Source organism: Triturus cristatus, chromosome 2_2 (assembly GCF_964204655.1).
Source record: "Triturus cristatus chromosome 2_2, aTriCri1.1, whole genome shotgun sequence".
Taxonomy (NCBI): domain Eukaryota; kingdom Metazoa; phylum Chordata; class Amphibia; order Caudata; family Salamandridae; genus Triturus; species Triturus cristatus.
The window spans coordinates 96,725,440-96,747,505 of record NC_140582.1 but is presented as its reverse complement, the minus strand read 5'-3'; the positions used below and the strand labels follow the sequence as shown (position 1 = coordinate 96,747,505).

General features: G+C 44.4%; 1 protein-coding gene across 1 annotated transcript in view; it reads left to right on the top strand.

Moving 5' to 3' along the window:
* The window catches only part of MELK (maternal embryonic leucine zipper kinase), a 196,000-nt gene that overhangs the window by 33,101 nt on the left and 140,833 nt on the right, over positions 1-22,066 (top strand). Inside the window, exons 3-7 of the mRNA XM_085641101.1 lie at positions 1,286-1,371; positions 12,072-12,188; positions 13,606-13,749; positions 13,835-13,903; positions 21,435-21,527. Of these exons, the coding sequence (XP_085497227.1) occupies positions 1,286-1,371; positions 12,072-12,188; positions 13,606-13,749; positions 13,835-13,903; positions 21,435-21,527 (509 nt within the window). The remainder of the gene's footprint in view (positions 1-1,285; positions 1,372-12,071; positions 12,189-13,605; positions 13,750-13,834; positions 13,904-21,434; positions 21,528-22,066) is intronic.

Below are 22,066 nucleotides of genomic sequence, written 5' to 3'. Positions count from 1 at the left end.
GCACAACTGACTTGGCGCCAACCCTTGTGAGACATCCGCTTCATCCTGCCACTGTACAGACTCTAAGAAACCCGGACGGCTGCCAGTGCTTTTCCAATGTTCAAAGAAATTCTTTTGGAGTGGAAGAACTACTCCACCACAGCCGCAGGCATCAAAGCAGCAACATCCGGTACACCTACCTGCCGCCTACGAGGACTACAGACGCAGCAGACGTGCTCCTACAGGTCAGATACGTCCACCCTCCAAGTGTGAGGACAACAGGACTGACCGTAGCCACACAGTACTAATACCTGGGGTACCAGACCCGGTGCAGCAGCCAACTCTTGTTGTGTCCAGTCCGGGCACCAACCCAGAGGAAGATCGACCTGCATGTCTGGGGACTTCAGGGACCGTGAGACCCAAAACGAGAGTGGCTCAGCTGCACTGTTTGCCCCATCCTGCAGAAACAAAGCGTGAGTCTGCGACCACAGCCACCCAATGCCTCAAAACATCTCTGCACCCATGCCCCAGAGTCCAAGGGAGGTGATGGTGCCAACGAGGTCCCCAGACCCAAAAGAGCCAAACCCATCCTTCGGTCTGGCCAGACTGGTCTTCCAGTCTCCACCTGCAGTCTTTCTGTAGGCTCTCCCTACATCCGTGAGCAACTCCAGCACGAAAGCCGATACCAAAAGACACTACTGCACCTGAGCCCCACAGCCAGAGGAGAAGTAGTCCAAAGGTAGCCTCATGTGCCTGAGCATTCCCAGGGTCGAGGGCTTGCAGAAAAGAATTCATCCTCTATCATTTCAGATGGAAGTGACTGACTTACTTTTCATCTCCGATATTTCCTGGACTTCATATGTGCTGTACTAACATTTCCCTACATGTTTCACTACTGTAATCTGTATAGAAATTGCTTTTTAGAGGGAGCAGTGCCTTTTTTACATGCATGACATGCAATTCAGAACAAGTTAATACTGAGTTAAAAAGCCCAGGGGTCTCTATAGTGGGACAGTTCTAGGCAGGCCGCCGTTGTTAAACGTCTAGCTATACAGCCGTGGCCCCAGTCCCTTGATATGGCTCCATTCAAGTTAAAACTTGCGTTTTATTCCCTCCATATAAGCATGGCAATGTGTACTTCAGTCTTGTATGTTAAGCAAACTAGCAGCAGTGATGATTTACTGTCCAGAGACATGTTCACTGATTATATCTCATTTGTGAAACAATTACTCCATAATTATTTTTCTGATATCCGTGCACCTATTTCATAGTTGTTTTTATTTATTTCTCTTTTTGCAACGTACAGGTGGGTTTGCGAAGGTTAAACTTGCTCGTCATCTCCTTACTGGTGAAAAAGTGGCAGTGAAAATTATGGACAAAATTGCTCTCGGGGTAAGTTTTTGGCTGCTTATCATGAGCAGAGCTAAACAATGGGTGTCTCCTGAATGATTCAAGGGTCTATTCTTATAAGAACACCTTGCTTTTTGTTTATTGAAAGTCCCTAATTAACAGTGTGAAATGTCCTCCAGAAGTCTTCTTTGAATCCGAATGTATTTGATCTTGTTCCTTGCCAAGACATTCACTCTGATAACGGGCAACTCCTGTCTCACTTGGTAAAGCCATGTTTTTGTGTGTTTACTTTCTTATGTTCGTTATGTGTGTGATATACTTGCTGCTTCTCAATCACCCGGAAAACGTTTTTTTCCGTTAAAGCAACGCAGCCATTAAAAAAGGTAAGCAACAATAAAAGATTAACACGTCAAACACTTAAGGCAAGCACAATCCAATTTAAAAAATAAATAAATAAATAATCCCGGAGAGGTCCACGGATGCTTTTCGGTTAATAGCTGCAAATATAAGCTTTGCGGCCCAGAGATTGCTCATTATCAAGTACAAAAGTACGTTATGCTGGAGGTTATGGGGTAGGGGTGACACACCTACGTGTAAATGTGTATTCACACTTGGATTAAATCAGTATGCATAATTTCAAAGCCACTATATGGCCCTGGGGTTATTATGCATAAAGTGCAAAAGAGACATTTACAATGGATTAAAAGAGGGAACTGGACTTGCTCTAAGGCCAGTGACTGGGTAAAAGAAAAGGTGCAGATGCCCAAAATGTTTTCTTTGCAGAGAGCAGTCCTTTGGCAGCACCTTCCACTTCCTCTCCTGAGTGCTAGGTACACATGTTAAGCAGAAGATTATTTGACACAGGCTGCAAGGTGAAAGTGGGGCTAGGAGGGTAAAGGCACGTGGTGGTGATGGTCACCGGGCACAGTTTCAAATGTGGAGGTTACAATGTAGCAGAAACTCTTGATGGACACAGATGGATGGCAGCAGATGTGTGCCCTTCCTTAGATCAACGGCCTAGAGCTGCTCTGCTGAAAGCATCCAGCAGTGGGAGGCAGTCTTAAGGGTGGCAGCACCAGGGGCCACGCGGCATTCTCTCACCAGTTTAATACAAAGTGAATGGTTATTGATACCTTAGAAGGTAGTTGTAGTTTTCTTCCTATTGATGAAATCAAAGTACTGATCCCTAAAAAATGAGTAGTGAGATCCGCCGGCAAACACTGGCACAAAGAAATTAATTTGAATTTGTGGAGCACACCATTCACACGCAAGAAAATCTGTTGATGCTTATAAACCGATAACTGAGATTTTTTGTTACCCAACTCGATGATACCCACCTTATCAACCTCGGTTGGATGGAAAACTAAACTATCTGAGGTTCAAACCTGCTCCAGCGCTGGGACGCCTCTTTACCAAGGCAGCCATGCGCTCTACAAGTATTTTAATCTAATCTAACGCAGGCAACAGCAGTGCAAGTTTGATGCACGCGGAACGGGGATAGCACCTGACAGCATGAGCGCAAGCATCCAACGCACACAAAGATCAGCGCGGGCAGAGTTAAAATCCTTGACATAAATCACCTAGATGAGGGGCAGCAGCAAGGCCATCTTTACTCACATAAAATGGGAAGCAATGGGAATATCTGTTGGGGCATTTTCAGATCAATAGACACACCTGTGTTTCCGAACGGATGGTAGGTCAGGAACAGACTGTCCCATGTCGGACTCGGTTCTAGACCCATTGCTGGTTAAAGCCACAAGGGTCTCAAAAGATCTCTGCCTACATATAGACTGGTGGCTTCTGAGAGCAGGGTGTAAAATATGCAGTAGCAATGCAAGCTTCACTAACGAACCCCAAAAAATCAATACAAGGATGGCTATAGTGTTACCTTATCTCTCACACAGTATGGCTCGCACCTGGGCAGTGCTGCGTAACCTGGGACTAGCCCAGGCCTGCAAGGTTTGGCTTCCCTACCCACGGGTGCCTGGACTGAGTTGAGTGCATCGTCGCTTGAGCAGAGGAGTCCAAGTTATTGTAGGCCACTCAACTCACTGAGCATGCCTGCTGGTGCGGTGTCCGTGCCTCATGGGTTACTAACAGTCCGATGAAGGGTTCCAGGACACATGGGAAATTCAAACCAAATTTCTTTCTTCAGAATAGCGCACACAACCACCGCACTAAAAAAAGACACTATATACGTGTGTGTAAGTGTTTTATTTCAAAGTCTCCTCCAGTTGCTTAGTATATGAGAAAGTCACACAGAATATAATTAAAATAGCACTCAGGCAATTTTTTAACGGCACAAATAAAATAAACAGTTCTAACAACATTAGAATGTTTCTAGCAGCCTATCACCCTAAAGACCACTTCTGTGCGCTAGTTTGAGAGCATGGAGGTGGTGGAGATAACTTGCTTCTGGAATTTCTTGGGCCCGTACACTGCATACCTGTTCACATCAGATAAGCTGTGGTTATCAGACTTCAGCTAGGAGAGAGTGTTCCCTCTGAAGAAAAACACATGGTCAGCTGGGCTCGGTGCCTCCTCTCTGTATTGACTCTCAGCAGAAGGATGGATGCCGCTGCAGTTTGGCTGGATCTCTCTTGATAACCTGGGTGGGATAACTAGATCAGCCTCTGTATGATGATATGGCCTAGCAGGATGGCTGTTTAGACGTAAATATCGTACCGTTTAAAATTATTTGCTTCTTTGAGCTTCTTATGTTATAGATTTACAAGAAAACTCACCTGAACTCCTTCGATTCAGAGACTAATATATGATGGGGTGTCCCTACGGGACAATAAATGTTTGCTGCAGTTTTCTGCTCCTGGGAGAACCTTGGTATTACAAAACGGGCTGGAGACACTTGAGTAGTGGACAGCCTTTGCGTGGTCCCTAGGGGCATTATGATATTGCTGAAGGGGCTGCTTATGTGGCCCCTTTTGTAACACTGATGGCGCTGATGCTACATCTGCTTGCACTATCTTAGGAGGCAGTTCCCTCATTCGCACAGGGGCATGGCCATGCCTTATTGCAAATGTTGGGGCAGACGCAAATACGCCTTTAGGGGGCGCACTGACAAAGCAAAAAGGGAGTGCATTGTTGGTGTACTGCCTGAGAGCAGCACTCTAGAGGGAGCAAAGGAAGTCCCATGCACTTACCCCCCCCCCCCCCCCCCCCCCCCCCCCCCCCCACAAACATTCGCCAGCAAGTCAGTGCAGGTGCTCGCTGCACCCACCTGCAGGGAGGATCTCTGAATCTTTATAAAGGGCAGGTGACTGTGGCCTGCACAGTTGAAACGGAGTGGCTTTGAGGCAGCCCCCTGGGGGCAGTGCATTCCTAATCAGACGGAGCATTGTCCCAGTCTGTGCCAGGCACACCTTTCTATAAGGTGCTCGTGACGCAGACTGGGACCGCGCGCTTGTGCTGTAATCTGGACCGTGGTGCTGCTAGATAGCGGTGCGACGCGCATGGTGTTACAAGACTGCACAAGTAGTGGATCTGTCTACTTCCTTTGACTGTCTTATGATATACATAAAAGGAAATTAAACTTTAATTAAAAAAATAACCCCTAAGGTTTCAACAGAAACTTTGTCCACATAATCTGTACAGGCAAGGAGAAACTGTACTCGCACTCGCGGTTGCAGCATGATGCGTGTTGATCTTGTATTCACAAATGATGGCGCTTCTGGAGTGGATGGGGCGTGTCTGGCAGGCCAGCTGGGGCTCACACAGGACCTTTTCCCCCTCAGCACAGCTCAGTCTGCCTTGAATCCGCCGGCGGCACAGAATGCCGATGGAGATGGTGCCCAGCGGCTCGGGCAGCGGCAACGCTTCTCCAAACGGGCTGGTGGGCAGCCATGAGGAAAAACACACCAGCACACGTTCTTTTCTTACTCGCTTGAAGACTGTCTGCCAGTGCTGCTTTCAATTTTGTGATGTGACTGTCTCAAAGCGAAGGCAGTCGCAAGTGACACAATACATGTCAGGGACAGGGTGGGGCTGGAAGCAGGGAGAGAAGATACTTTATAACTTTCTCGCTCATTGCCAGGTCTGCCCCAGGGGGTTGACTTGGCGTGTCATTTGGCAAAAAAACAAGCATTGGCACAGCCAATAGGTCTCGCCTTTGGGACCTTATAAGTGTTTAGCAATGCAACAGTTGCATAACTAAACACTTATAAGGTCCCAAAAGCGAGACCTATTGGCTATGCCAAGCGGCCGCAAAAGTGAAAGTGATCGCGATAGCGATCAAACATCAAAGCGGCCGCTAAAGTGAAAGTAATCGGTAAGGGAGGACAGTGGCAGTGTCTCCCGACTCCGCTTGGCGTCAGGTAATCCTTTGTTAGAGCGGAGCACTTGAGCAGTCAGCATATGAAGCGTGTTACTGTCATTTGTTTAATACGATTTTAAAGTCACTTGCGGCGTAAATTTTAATTTGCACGCTTAATTACAACCACTCATCTTGGGTTGTATTTTAACTAAATTGACAGCCTATTGATCGTATCTGCACTGTAAGGGGCTCTGGGGGCCGGATTCTGTCTCAGCTCGGTGTTTCAGCCTGCCCGCCCTGGTCCGACTCGGTAGCCAATACCGTTGAGCGGAGGGCGGGCAGACAAGAGCAAGACACGCCCAGCAACCCCGGAACAGTCGAGCGGTTAGCGCTCTAACAACTCTCCACACAGGGGTATTTAGCCCCTCGGAGGCCATAGCGCGCAGCGGTAGCGCGCAGAGGGGCGCCATTGACGGCGCCGAAGACAAGCCAAAGACCTGCCCGTCTGCGCCCGTCCGCGACAGGACGGGGCCAGGGGCCATGGGGCCCAACACTATTGACTACCCACCTTCGCCTACTTCAAGGATGACCTATTCTGCACAGGTACTTCGTGATATAGGCGGAAAACAACGTCAGTTACAAGAGTGTATGATGGGAAGGTGTCTCCAGTTAGACAGCCCATTTTCTTGCCGCTTTTGTCGAGCTCAGTTTCGCATACTTATTCACGAGACTTGTCCTAAAAAGAGCTCTATCACTCCCACCTACTCTGCTAGCGCTAGCACGAATAGTTGTAAAACCTTTATTGGATGTAAAAACCTACTCTGTAATATTAGGTCTCTTCCCAAACACACGTCGGAAGTATGGGATTTAATTTCTACTGGTGAACCGGATTTTTGTTTCCTTACAGAAACCTGGCTCAAACCCCATTCTACTCCAGCGATTACGTTAGCAATTCCCTCAGGCTACAAAATAATGAGGCTGGATCGCCCTAGTAAAGCAGGAGGAGGGATAGCAATTGTCCATAAACAAGACATTCATTGTACCATCTTGGCTGAATTGAGCTCGCCAGTTATTGAATTATTGGTTTTTAAATTCTATTATTCCCCTAAAAATATACAGATGGGTGCTTTAGTATATCGCCCCCCAGGACCATGTACTAATTTCTCTAATACGTTAATTGAGGTTCTTGCCCCACATATTAGCATTGACAGGGACTTTTTAATGGTAGGGGATTTTAACATACACAGTGATCTGAAAGACTGCAAAGAGGCACAGTCTGTACTAAATGATCTATCTCTACTTGGGCTAACTCAAAGGAATTCTGGGCCAACGCACCGGGCAGGGCACACATTAGATCTGATTCTAACAAATTTTCCTACAGTCTCATGTTCTCCTCCCACTCAAGTAAGTTGGACTGACCACTCTATTATTGCATTTTATACTTCACACCCTAATAACACTCTGCACAGACCAATTTCTCTTCCTTGTCTCCGACGGCAGTGGCATAAAGTTAATAAAGAAGTCTTCACCAGTAATTTTATAGAGCCCTCTGTTACTATGTCAGAAAATGTTGAAAGCGCCCTAAAGAAGCTGGAAACAGCAACTAGAGTAGCCATAGATAATATAGCCCCTATAAAGAGTTTCAAATCTCGGCCTGCCAATAAACAGGAAATCTGGTTCTCTAAAGACCTCAAAACATTAAAACAAGCAGCCAGGAAGCTGGAGAAAATATGGAGAACCTCCCATTTGGAGAGTGATAGCACTATTGGGACTCACTATCCATCTATCATAAAGCTATCCGGAGTGCGAGAAAAATTCATATAACATCTCAAATTACGGCTGCAGGGAATTCTTCCAGGGTCCTTTATCAGGTGCTCAATTCTTTTGTTAAACCGGTAGCATGTGAAAGCACCGAACTTGCGTCTCAACAGCTCTGTAATGGTATATCATCTTTTTTCTCCAATAAAATCGATACTATTTATGAGAAAATTGTGGAGTCTAATAATGCCATGGCTACTGATACAGTCCTTGCCTTCCAAAACACAGAATTCAATCATGGCATAAACACTTTGGACACCTTTCCCCCCATTACTTATGAGGATCTATCTGTATTGGCCAAGCAGATTAAAAGTGGCAGTCCAGACGATATTATTCCAGCCAGATTAATGCCCACTCTATTTGACACACTATGTCCTACGATCGGAAAACTCGTCAATCTGTCCCTGAGTACAGGATATGTCCCCAGAGAATGGAAACGTGCACTAGTTAGGCCGATCAGGAAAAATACCACCACTGCTTGGACTGAATTATCCAACCTAAGGCCAATTTCACTGTTACCTTTTCTGGGAAAACTTACAGAAAAGTATGTTAATAGACTCCTCTCCAGCTTTATTGAAACTGAGGGCGGCCTCGACCATTCTCAATCTGGTTTCAGGCCAAAACCCAGCACAGAGTCTACACTACTTTCTGTTACGGACGACCTGCACATGCTTCAAGATAAAGGCTACTCCGTGATCTTAGTCTTATTAGATCTATCAGCAGCGTTCGACACCGTGTCTCATAACATTCTTATTAACCGGTTGTCGAACGTGGGGATTAAGAACAAAGCCCTTGCATGGCTGAGAAGCTTCCTTTCCGATCGTACCCAGACTGTCACCATGGGTACGTATCGCTCAACAGAGGTAAAAGTTTTGAAAGGGGTACCACAGGGCTCTTGTCTAAGCCCAACGCTTTTTAACATCTATGTGGCCCCCCTGGTAAGAGTGATGCGTAAATTTGGCTTCATCCCTGTGTCATATGCTGATGACACGCAGCTCCTCTTCCCTTTTAAAACTCTTACCTCGGAATTGAGGAGCTCTTTCTCTGCAGGCATGGAAGCTGTAGCATGTTGGATGTCCACTAATTACTTACAGTGTAACGTCAACAAAACGGAGGTCATGTTGTTCGGAGAAGCCAAAATACTCTGGACTCCAGACTGGTGGCCACCTGGTCTAGGCGTAGTACCTGAGCCCAAACAGATCGTTAAAAACTTGGGCATTCGCCTTGACCAGGATTTGTCACTAAAACAACATACTAATTATGTCGCAGGCGTATGCTTCCATACTATTAGCCTGCTACGTAAAGTCTTTCCATTACTGCCGGACCACTTCAGGAAGACATTGGTGCAGGCCCTTGTCATGAGTCGGATCGACTACTGCAACGGTCTGTTGCTCTCTGCAAATGAGGGAGTATTGAACAGACTCCAAGTGATACAAAATACTGCGGCTCGCCTTGTTCTTAATGCCCCTCTAAGAACAGCATCAAAGCCACTTTTAGAAGAACTACACTGGCTCTCAATCCGCCAAAGGATAACATTTAAAACTTGCTGTTTAATACATAAGAGCCTAAATAGACAAGGTCCACTATACTTGGAAAAGAAATTTATTCCATACATTCCCTCCAGAATGCTCCGATCCAGCAATGGGCATTTACTGGTAGTACCGCGTCCCAAGAAGGCCAGGCACGGAAATAAGGCCCTTTCAGTGTTGGGACCTAAATTGTGGAATTGTCATCCTGTAGCTATTCGTTCGTGTTCCGAACACTTGATGTTTAGGAAACAACTTAAAACCTTGTTGTTCATAAATGCAATCTATTGACTTCCGCCTGTCTTACTCTTGATAAAGGATTAACCCGCCAGAAGCGCAGAGATACTCCAGTTGGAGTCGATTCTAGCGCTATAAAAACCTGCAAATAAATAAAATAAAAAATCGTGGTAAAAGTGGCGCCCGCGCACATGCACTGTAGCTCTAGGCTGGCCTGGTAGCACTTTTTGGAGCCCTCTCAATAAGTCTTGCCAGACCAGCACATGCGCTGGGTCAGGCGAGACCTAAAGACCAGTGCCGTTCTCCGTTGAGTACTGGCTCCAATTAACCACTCTCTACTGAGCATTAGTAGCAACATGGTACAATAAAATGCACATATAACCGCAATTTGTTTACTTCACTTCGGCAGATTCTTCTGTAATTTCAGTGCATGCCAAATATAACGTGCAGTAAAGATTTTAATTTTCGGAGACATTTTAGCAGGCTGAAGATGGCATACCTAATTCTATATTTTAGCTTTACGGGTTTCAGCCACGTCCTTCCTATTGCTGCTTGTCTTGGGACATGAGAAAATCAAGTCTTCAGTGGATTGTGTGCGTTCAGGGCAAAAACTTGCTGCTCAGCTGATGTTTATCATGTGGTCAAAATAGGGTAGAGCGAATGCCCATGTGAAGTCACATGGAGCCAATGTAATTTTTGTTATCATACTGACATTCAAACACATATTCTGTGCCTTTTGTAGTTGTGAACTAAATTTTCCCCTCAACACTTAAGTTTAACCAAAAACATTGAGTTTTGTGACCTTTGTTGACCTGGACCATAGAACATTACACCTAGTTTTAAACCACTGTACTATGAGTTTACCCGACCCAAGGGAGTTGCCGAGTGATAGTGCATCCATCAGTTCCTGCTGGTAAATCGAAGCAGACTGGATAGCCCAAAGACTAGATCACCAATGAAGTTTACCCCAGTATGATTCTCTGCACCCTCACAGAGGTGTATTGTGGGGAAAATCCTTATTGTCCTCATACACTTATTCTATGGCAACACCAGATTACTGACTTTTTAAATTTTGTCGCATGTGGTATCTTTGAGATTTTGCTTTCTATCAGTGTATTTAATGACTGCAGATTGCTTACCACTGATTGGCTTCATAGTCACTCATTTGCATGCTTCTTATTCGTCAGCTGTCCTATGGTTCCTTCCTTTTCATGTGATTGTCCCTCCCCTGGAGCCCTAATTCATTACTTGTGTCCTTCCACCTCCTTCTTTAAGTATAAGCACTCAACCAAAGTGCATCTTTTTAAGGCTGCCTACAATCATGGCGTTTGTTTTTGCAACATGGGGTTGTAGTTTTTTTTGAATGGCAATAGGACTAGAAGACTGACACAAGGGAGTGTAATGAAACTGGCTTAAGGGAGTGTAATGAAACTGGCTTCCGCCTATAACTTCAGAATTGTCACAATATAGTAAATACAGCACTGGCCTATTGTTGATAATTAGTTTACAGCATAGGGCCTTATAACTGTCCAAATAATTAATGAAGGCATTAAAAAGGGTCAGGCTAGTTACTGCTAAGGACTGAGTCTGCTCCCTGTGATTACCAAAGAGGGCCCATGTGGAGTTGTTGGAATATGACTCAATGTCCTACAGCAAATCATTGGCTACTCCAGCACCAATAATGGACTCTCTCAGGGCTGTCCCTTCATCTTTGTCAAACACCTCCTAAAGCTGGTTCTCAAAACACCCTCTCTCTTCCCACACCACATATAAATGTAAATTGATACTTGTATAGCGCACTACTCACCCGCAAGGGTCTCAAGGCGCTTGTACGAATACCGCTGTGGAACCCATCCTGGCTTTCCCTGTGAGGCGTCCACTCCTGGGCACCCCCAAGGTGGAGGCCAGGCATCCTTAGCGTTGTGGGGGCCGTTGTGGAGATTAAGCAAGCTATTGCCCAGAGTTTCAGAGTGGGACTCCATGATTGGAATGGCACAGAGGCGAGAATTATCAGGTCCGTGGAATTTTTGAGCCCAAGACCCGCCAAGGCGGGGAATTGAACCCTGGTCACGAGCTAGACCTCTGCATCAGGGTCTGCCGCTCTAATCATTGAGCCACACTTCTCCACGTAAATATGTCAGTTTCCTTAATTTGCTTATTCACAGAAAATATGCTAAGACACACTGGGTTCATTTGGCACTTGCTAATTTTTGCGTTTTCTGCAGTCAGACTTTTGCCATTTCAAAATAAAGAAAGTTAACAAAATGAATTTCTTATTAAACTCACACTAGCTTCAAGACGTTGAATTTCCTGCCAAGGAGAACTAAATTTAAGTCCTCTAACTTAACCCAACTACTCTGTTGGTTATGTATATTCAAGTTACCATAGAGTTAGGAAGAAACTTGTGCCCTTGGAATTTCCAAACTCCAAAGGAGGTTGGATCCATGATCTGTACAGCTTTGTACAAAAATATTACAAAGCAAAATAGTCTCCTTGACTGAATGGTGACAATCTTCACTCGTCTGCCTTTGGGCCTTAATTCTGTACCCTATTTACTACTGTGCATCCCGCGGACGTTAAATGGCTCTACTTGGACATGATTTGTTCTATCTGGCAGGTGTTGCATCGGCACAGTTTGAGATGGTGGGATTTTGTTCGATTTCCACTTGTTTGAATCTTCAAAATGATGTTGCTAAAATCACCTACATTTCAATTTTGAAAGCCTGAGCAATGATACTTTGGGACTCAGACAACAAGCTATTTCTACTGGTTCAAAGACCATCGTTAGTTTCGATCACTCAGAATTGATTTTAAGAAGGCTATTGAAGGTGTGGTGGTTGGTGTGATCTTTACCGAATGCCAGCCCGTGTCAATGATTCTGGTTCCCTCTGCAGGATGATTTACCTCGTGTTCAAACTGAGATTAAAGCAATGAAGAGCTTGAGTCATCAGCACGTATGCCGATTGTATCATGTAATCGAAACTTCAAAGAAGATCTTCATGATTTTGGAGGTGGGTTCACAATATTGGGGGGGAAAAACCTTCATTTTTTTTAACATGCCTATAGTTTTTATGTTTGTCCTTAGTAAATTGAGACCATAAAATATCTGTGTGACAACAAAGCTGCTATTAAGTGAAACTTGGTTAAGTCCTCTTGCTCTTATGGATTTTGTTGTATCGCTAAGCCAGTTTTAGAATGGAAAAAAGACTCAAAACTTTAGTTTTCGCTCTCACAGGAATATTGTGTAGTATCGGAAAGCCTAGATGAAATAAAATAAAAAAAGTGGGTGGTTTTGTAATTGCTGTAGCATGAGGTGTTTTCAAAGAGGAGGAAACTGTTTAAACAGTGTCGTACACCTGCTGGAAGTACTACAAACCATTATAAGAAAGATGTATGGCAATAAAGGACCTCATTTTTGGAGGGTCTTGGTTATGGGGGCTGCTATTCCCTTTGAGGTATTGGAATGTGGTTTGTCACTGCTATGCAGCCTAGGTTTTAACTCCAACTTGAGGTCACAGTAGTAGCATGGGTAGGATGGAATATGCTCTTTCCCTCTTCTCTGAATGTACATGTCAGTGTCTGACGTCTGCGATAGCTTTTGGCCAACAACACTTTGCTTATTGGGACTTGCAGTTTTGCTTTTGATCACAGTATATTTGGGCCCAGAAGTCCAATCCAAAGTGGTGTTGGATAACCTGTGAGGTGCTAAATTGACTGCTGTCATGCAATAAACCGAGTTTTTGGGCTTCTTGTATCATCACAATCGTTTTTGTATTTTCCTTTAATTTTTCGCTGCTTCAAACTGTCATGTCGAGGCTTCCGTGAAAAAAACATGTAAGCAGCCTGTAGCCACACACTTAGTCTATCAAATTCCGACTCTGTGATTATTGCTCTGCTGTTTTTTGTTTTAAAAATAAAATAACGAGTAAAAAATATTCTGTTTAAACAGGGCAGAACACAGCTCCGATGCCTCAAGTCTCCAAGTGATTTACTATTGTGATTTGCTGTGTGTTCTTGAAGATGAATATTTTTGTGTCTCTTACCGTAGTATTCTATTATGTTTGTGTGAGAAGAGTTTCCTCCTTGGTGGGTCCCATCATGTAATCGGCCCTGAGTTTCTGATTGATCATGTTTCTAGCAGAACAGTTGATTGATATGGTGCCCCAAGATTCTGTCTTTTTAATGGCATCGAATCGGAAGTGCCCTCTTAGGGTCTTGACATCACCCCTCAGAGCCATTGTGTTGTAGGATTTAAAGTTTTAGACTAAAATGAAACCATTTTGGGTCTGGACGCATTTGCCATTCCGAATATGGAAACTCTACCCTTTGAGTAGGTGAGTTAGCGTTGCTGAGACTTGCTTACTGCTGAGCCCTAAGGTACTAACTGTTGCCTGCAAGATATCTATAAACTGTTTTCTGGCCCTGCAGTACTGCCCTGGCGGGGAGCTCTTCGATTACATAATTGCCAAAGACCGTCTAACGGAAGACGAAGCCCGAATATTTTTCCGCCAGATCGTGTCCGCAGTGGCTTACATACATCGAGAGGGGTATGCCCATCGGGATCTGAAACCAGTAAGTTGGGAAAAAGAATCCTTTATAGATTACCTTGCTTATGGTCTAAGTTCTGGTTTTGTAACTGATGACTTTTATTTTACAGGAGAATCTGCTCATAGATGAAGATCGCAACCTGAAACTGATAGATTTCGGCCTCTGTGCGAAACCTAAAGTATGTTGCAAGATCTTATTTTTTCAATTTCTTTGAGTTTATATCCTGACCATGCACTTAATGAGGTGGCATGGACTAAAATGCAACTGCTATTGGTCAGTAATTAGCTTTCAGACCATTCAGGTCTGGCGTTAGCCAAGACCCACCCCCCCCCCCCCCCCCCCTTTTTTTTTTAAAATTGTGTGTTGCATAATGGTTCTTCCATCCATCTCCCTTCATCGTTCGATGTGCTCTGGTGGCATTCATTTTTTGCTTCTACCCAATACATCATGGGGCAATGGGAGAGCAAACATCACTTTCAGTGACAATATTTTGCCCTTTTACAAGGAGTACATCCACACACAAGGTAGTACCCTTCAATGCCAGTGATTTTGGTTTTAAGTTATTGCTTTAGTGTTGCCTTTGTTTGTAGAGTCTGATGTGATAGCAGGACGCTTTATACCAGATAAGAGAACAGGGCACCTTCCAGCTTTATTAGTTCCAAGGTGCCAATGCTGTTGAAAATTCCTCTTGAAGTGGCCTCTGTGTATTGAACTGCTGCTTTTTCACACCATATCAGTAGCTCACATGAACTCTGAATATAAGCTCATCAGGATGCAATATCTTTGCAACCCTTCTTGTCTGTCATTCCTTCTTTCTGTCCTTGTTTCCTTCCCTTTTTTCCATCTCTTCTTTTGCTTCTTACCGTTTTTCTTACTTACCTTCCTCTTTTCTTTCTGTCCCTCTTGTTTCTTTCCTTCTTCCTTCCGTTCTTCTTTCATTTCCAAAGGCAAAAGGCAGGCAGCCAATGCTTTTCGAAGTCGGTTTGCCAAGACCATTTCATTTTACTAAAATTATGCGTATAACATAGTTACGTTAAGGGGTTTTCTGTCAGACTTACTCCATATGCATCAAGGGGCAATGTGTCGGCCCACTTCAGCCATTGGCTGACTCCACTATGAGTTGCGGCTTGCTGCCTTTTCACAAGGGGCACATTGACACGCAAAGTATTTCCCTTCAGTGCCAGGGAGTACTATGGCACTGTTTGCCTGTTTGCTTTTTTTAAACCAAAACAATGTTTTTGCCTTTAGCCAATCTTTTTGTTTAGATTCATGAGGGCCATGACCAAACACGAATTGCCAAAAGGCTGGCAGTCAACGCCACACCTATTGGCTGTGCCGGTACTTGTTTGTGTAAGGTTTTTATATCTGGGTCATATACACCTTGTACCCAGCTCTGGATTCCCCAAGCCAACAGGCTTGTTTTCTAAAACTGGACAGATCCTGCATGCACAACTACATCTACAAACTCCAATGTGCATAGCATTAGACAGCGAACAGTGGGCTCTAGACATAGTGTCTACTTCAAGCACACTACTTAACCTCTGTAGCTAGCTAGCCAGCTATTAAATCAACTCTATAGATCTCTCTAGATATTTATTTTTCTCTATATCTTGATGTCTATCTGTATTTCTATTCCCCACCCCACACTCTGTAGTTATAGGTAGTATTTCCAGAGATAGGATTTCCTCAGATGTTTGCTCGCCGATAACTTTGCCACTGTTTGACAAATCTCCACAAAGCTTTGTAGACCTATTTGTTGTTCTATATTGGCGGATGATGCAAAGTTTCGCAGAGATTTGTCAAGGGGAAGTAAAGAAGAAAAGGGGTGGTTTTCGACCAATGCATCTTCCATAGACTTTATACTCTGGCATAGCCTGAAAACGGGCAGTTGGATTCGAGTGAAATTTGTCGGGTATATATTTTATGGTGTGTAGATGATCCTTTGTTGGTAGTAGAGGTAAGTATGTTAGTATTTTTAAATTTGTATAGCAATGAAAGTTAGTGATATCTCCAGATGCGGTAATTTCACGGTACTTGCCGACAACAAGGCAATATAAGATTGGTAATTGCTGCATTTCAAAAGTTAAATATAGCAATGTTGTTTTTACACAGTCAGGCTGTGTTCTGGGTTAGGGCCTTAGATACAGGTAAATAGTAGGTTTTATATTTTTCCCTACCTATTACCACTTTGTTAAAGTGGAAATAGGTAGAGAAAATTGTTTGTTTTTATATATAAAAAAAAAATGTATAGGAGTACCTCAGTACCGCAATACTCGAATTAATAACAAGATTGAATGTGTAGATTGTTTTTTTTAAAAGCACTACACTATATTTCACAAATAGTGTATTACAGTTCTTCAAGTTTTTTACGTATTTACTTTAAAAATAAAATTAATGCAGTACAGCACTACTTCCTAGAAATAATGTGTTACTTCAAAAATCTTTTTTTTTGTTTTTTTTTTTAATTCTTTGTCAAAAATAAATTAGACTGTATAACACTATTTCACATATATGGCGTACTACAGGATACATTTTATTTTTTGCATGTTTTTATTTTTCCTGTAACTACCATGGTAAATGGTAGGTAATAGCACATTACTCAGTAAACGTATCTACTTACTTAAAAATATATAGAAAAATATAAATACATTTCCCTACATATTACCACTTTATTAAAGGGGTAGAGAACAACATTAAAACCTACTACTTACCTATATCTAAGGCCCTAACGCAGAACCCAGCTGAAGTGTCATGAAAGCTATGTGGCTTCCTTTTACTTTGTAAAGAAGGTTATTGGCCAATGATTTACTGCATTGTGATTAACAAATACTGCGGTTTACCGCGATGTTACCGCAGTATACCATGGCCCAATATATAACTAAGAGTCTTGTGGCTTATAACTTTAATGCTACTTAAGCAATTTAGAATTATACGAAAATTTCCCTTTCCACCCCATAATCTATATACATACCAGATTTCATCTACATCGGTTTAGCCACTTTTAGGCTATGTCTCTTTAAACTAAACTCTACTACACCACCCCACTCTTTGCCTTTCCACTCTATTCCATTCTATGTCACTCTACGCAATTCCACTCTACTCCATTCCACAGTATTACGCTAAACTCATTGATATTCCACCCTGCTCCACTCTATACGTCTCCCATGTCTTTTACGTCTGTACCACTCCACTGTACGATATTACTCTATCCCACTCCAAGCCACTGTACTCCATAACATTTCACGTTTTTTCGACAACACTGCACTCTAATTTTTGTGAGAAAGTGCCATCTTTCTTGCATGGTATGCCCCCACTTTTTGCTAAATTGCTGAATGTACTTCGATTGAGTGTACCCTGGGTTCCTGCCAATCAGGTGCCCAAGGCCTATGTTCCTTCCTTAAACCACACAAACTCCAAATTGGCAAACCCTAGCCACATGTCAGCCCCTAGTAAATGGTACCCTAGGTACCCAGGGCCTTGTGACCAGGGAAGGCCTCTAAGGGCTGCAGCACTCATTGTGCCACCCTCAGAGGCCCTGTACCCTTACACACACACACTGCCCTTGCAGGCTGAGTGTCTGGGTGCAGGACAAAACAAAGAGTCGACATGGCACACATCACTGTGTACCATGCCCATCACCTACACTGCCAAGGCATATGTCAGCCACCCCTCTAGCTGGGTGCATTACGCCTATGGTGTGGGCACAGGAGCAGGAGCCCTGTGCCCCTACAGTACCCGGGTCCATTCCTGGGCACTGTAAGTGCAGTGCTGTCACTTAAGAATACATGGTGCTGAGAGCTTGTCAAACACGAGCTCCACAGCACCATATTGGCAACACTGAAGCCTGGGAAGTTTGGTATCAAACTTCTCAGCACATTGAACCCACACTGATGCCAGTGTAGGATTTAATGTACTAAGCACCCCAGAGGGCATCTTAGAAGATGCCCCCTTACAGCTAACTTGCAATCCACGTCTGCTCTGGGGCTGCCCAGGCTGCCACACAGCAGACACGTTGCTGGACCCCTGGGTGGGAGAGCCCCTGCTCTCCCGGGCCTGCAACAATGCACATCCTGGGTGAGGTGAGAAATCTCCTCCCCCAGGATGAGCAAAGGGAAGCTTCAAAGGCATGCCGCCAGTTGGAGTTTCCCCAGGCCACTGCAACCCCCCACTCTGGCGGGAAGCTTGGCCGGAAACCCCATACAAGGACAGGGGATGTGCCAGCCTGCCCACCCCACCCCTCAGGTGGGGGAGGCGAGGTGAAGCACATCTCCGGGCTCTCGCCATCTTGGAGATGGGAGGCCCTACCCTATCAGGATTAGGCTACTGCCCCCCTCCCACAGGAGAGAGGCAGGATAGGGGGTGTACCCACCCCAGGACAAGGACCCATTGGTCCCTGGCCTTCACCTACCTGTAACGCCCCTAAATCTAGTATTTAGGGGCCCCCTGAACCTTCCTTCCGGAGATTCCAGAAAGAAAAACGACAAGAAGAGCAAGAAGAACAAAGACCTGCCCTGCAGCTGCTAAAAAGAGAAGAAGACACCAACTGCTTTGGCCCCAGCCCTACCGGCCTGTCGACTCTCGAACCTGCACCAGCGCGGCATCCCACGTGGCCAGCAACCTCACCAACCCCGGAGGACCTGGCTACCCTTTAGCTCTAAGCCCCTGGGACTCCCACGAGTAGAGGCTCTACTCAAGAAACCTACTTGCTATCCCTGGCACCAGCCCGGGACCGCGGACCCAACACACTCTGCACCAGCCAAGCCTGGCCAGTGCCGGAGTGGACAAAGACCCAGAGGACGACCCCACGGCGACTGTGACCCAGAGTCCGGCACCCAAGGACCCCCCTCGACATCCCGGAAGAAGCCTGCAGCCTCAGAACCAAGTGCCACCCCAGCCGCGATCAACCAGAGGGTAAGATTCCCGACGTCAAAAGGCACCCCTGCACCCGGCGCCCTGCGACCCCCTGTGCCCAATCCCGGGGTACCCACCTAACCTACAACTACCCAACTTACCTCTCGAAGTGGTGGTGGCACCTGAAACATCCTCGTCCCCGAGCCTGCAGCCTCTTTCCAAACCGGAATATTCCCATTGATTTCCATTGAGCGCCCTAAGGCTCAAAAGCACCCTGCACCCAGCCGCCCGAGTGGCCCTGGCAGTGCCCTCTCTACTCTAACCTACTTCCCCACTTGCCCTGAGTAAGTGACCAGGAGCCCAGCTCCCACAGCCGCGTGGCTTGCCAGACAGCAGCCACCAACCAAGGCCCCCCTATCCCTCATAGGATAACATTGGGCCCAACTCTCTCTGCACCCGGCCGTCCTGAAACCGCTGAGGGTGAATCAACTGTGCTTACCTGACACTGGGGGACCCCTGAGTCCAGGCCCGGAATTTCAACACTACCAGTCGAGTACTTACCCTTAAACCGCTAACTTCATTTTCCTCATAGGGTAACATTGACTGGCTTTTTCTTCAAAAATCTTCTAAGTGTGAACTTTTCAAAACTGCAAAAATTCACCAAAAATCAGCCAAGTGACAAAAACGAATTTACTCACCTGCTCCTAGGTGAGCTCCCAGTGCTGGATCTTGGTGCCCAGCCCTGACTCCGAAAAGTGTTCACAACTATACTTACTTCTAACACATTTTTCTCCCATAGGAAACCATTGTCTGCTTTTCTGTGAAATTTCTTCTAAGTGTCTACTTTTGCAAATTTGAAATATTCTTTTAAAATCGTACCAATTCTGCAAACGAAATTACTTACCTGCTTTTGATAAGGACCCCAGTCCTGGGTCTAGGCACCCAGTCCTGGATTACTAAAGTAACGATTAAGTACTCTACCTGCAATTTGAATTTCTTGCCATAGAGATCCATTGAATGTTTTCTGTGAAATATTTTCTAAGTGCTAACTTTTGAAATAGCTAAATATTATTTAAAAATCATTACAGTTATTAAGTCGACTTTCATCACTTGATTCTGAATACTGACCCCAGGCTGGTTCTAGGATCCAGACCTGGAATTCCAAAAGTAATCTGAAAAGTAATTTATTACAAATAACCTAAATTTACCATTGAGCTCAATGCATTGTTATGTTTAGGAAATAGGATTGTTTATTGCAACCAACTGTGACTGTTTACACAAATTTATTGCTTGAAACAAAAGTATTTATATTCAACCTCTCATTCTGAGAAAGTATATTTTTACCCCCTTTGTGGTTCTAAAAATAAAACAAGCATATATTTTATATATACAAATCATTGGCCTAGAGTTCAGTTATTGAGTGTGTGAAACCATTTGCTGACTGAGTGTGTACAATAAATGCTTTACACTGTCCTCTGGTACTGCCTTACTGCTCGACCAAGCTACCACTTTTGAGAGTAAGGTCATACCTAACTTTGACCTCTATCAGCCTCTGGGGGACTGTGGACTCTGTACACCCTGTACCTATTAGGGAACAGTATATACAGAGCCACTTTCTCACAATTTTTGAAACACTTTATTAAAAAAAAACGATTGAAATTCAATGAAAAGAACAAAGGTTGAAACTTAGTTATAGCTAGGAAAACGTTATTCTTTCTAAACAAACCAAACTTGAAAGTACACAAACATTACAAACTCTACAGTAATAGTAATCCTTTACGTTTATAATTTATGCACCACCTTAAAATTACTGTAACTCTAGCACTTCCGTTTAGTGTTGCCTACTCACTAGCCACACTTCATTAACTATAACTCGCACCTTTGCCATGCACTGCTTATGCCCTTTCATATTACATCACTTACACCATGTGAAATAATAGCATTAATAACGATTCTAATGGCCTGTCAAATGACCTCATTTGTCAGAACGCTGTGCGTGATAGAGTGGTGAATATAGTTAAAAATAGGATTTCTGCAATAACATCCATGCCCTGAATTTCACAAGAAGCCTGAGTGCCATCAATTCATAGGGTTTGAAAACTGAGAGGTGGTTCAGGGACATGCTTGAGTTGAATTGGAGGACTTTAACTCCTGGGATGAAAGGATTAGGGTATAACCCTACATAGTATGATAATTACTTTAAACTTTCTCAAAATCGTGGAGCCCTATCCAGTGGGCTAATGTAGAAATATAGCTTTCTGAAGACTCCTTTGTTATGTTTTTGGAATACTTGAAGGTAGACTTTCGGATGCTAAGCAGGTTGAGCCAGTCGGCAGTAGGGATTGAGTGATGTTGCTGTTAAAGTGGACACCTACTGGATGGGGTGATTAGGAAGGTCTCATTTTGAGGTTCTGAGGACAAGATTGTAGAATTGTGCAGTGTGTGCGTCTGGGGGGTGATGGAAAATACAGGGTTTTTTGTGGGTGTTAATTTTTTTGGGGTAGATTTGAGCCTCGGACAGCTCTGAGCAGTTCTAAGTTGAGTATCCAGGAAGGCAGTAAGTGATGTGGTTTACTGGGGCAATACAGAGAAAGGGGAATGTTTTAGGCTCTTCTGCATACATGTGTTGCACGAAGCTCTGTGGGGAATTCTGTGAGCAGAGCAGCGCAGAGAGAGTAGAAAAATCCTAGGATTGAGACTTTGGTGACACTAAAATAGAGGAGCTGGTGGAGATTTCTGACCTCATGAATGAAATGCGTAGAGGATGCAAGAGTCAGGAAGGAATATCTTGTTCTCTGATTAGAATTCTTTTTCTTTGGACCCTGAAAATGTTTTCCTTTCTTTGATTCTTCTTGCAGGGTGGGCTTGACTACCATCTAATGACCTGCTGTGGAAGCCCGGCTTATGCAGCCCCCGAGCTAATCCAGGGGAAAGCATACATCGGATCAGAGGTACACAATAGTAAAACATGTATTCCTTTGATCGGTGAGGTTTGCAACGTCTTCTTAGCTAGAGCTTACATGGGAGAGCCTACATTTTTATATGTATTTACATTATGTTAAATTACTCCTTCGGTAGTTCTACTCGCTTTGCTGAAGCTCAGAACGAATTGGGCGGCTGGAAGGGAGAAGATCGGAAGTCCAGCTGGTGAACTTTATGGCTTTTTTGACGTGGGGCCTTTTTTTGGGCGACTTCTCTACTACATAGATGACTTTTTTTACTTCAAGACCCATGAGATCTGGGACTTTTTGGGACAGTGGACAGACTCAAATTTACCAAGGGTGCCCTTTGCTCCTGAACTGTTTTTTCAATCCAAACCGCAGTTGCAGCCCCAAAGAAGTGTAGTGCACATCGTTTTAGGGCCATAATTCAGATATAACTTTTTTTAAATGTTCAGTTTATTTATGTGCCAACGAGTCATGAAGGTTATTTTATGTAAGTGCTAAGATAGTGTTTTGGGCAGTACAAGGCCTGTATTCTGTGCCTGGCA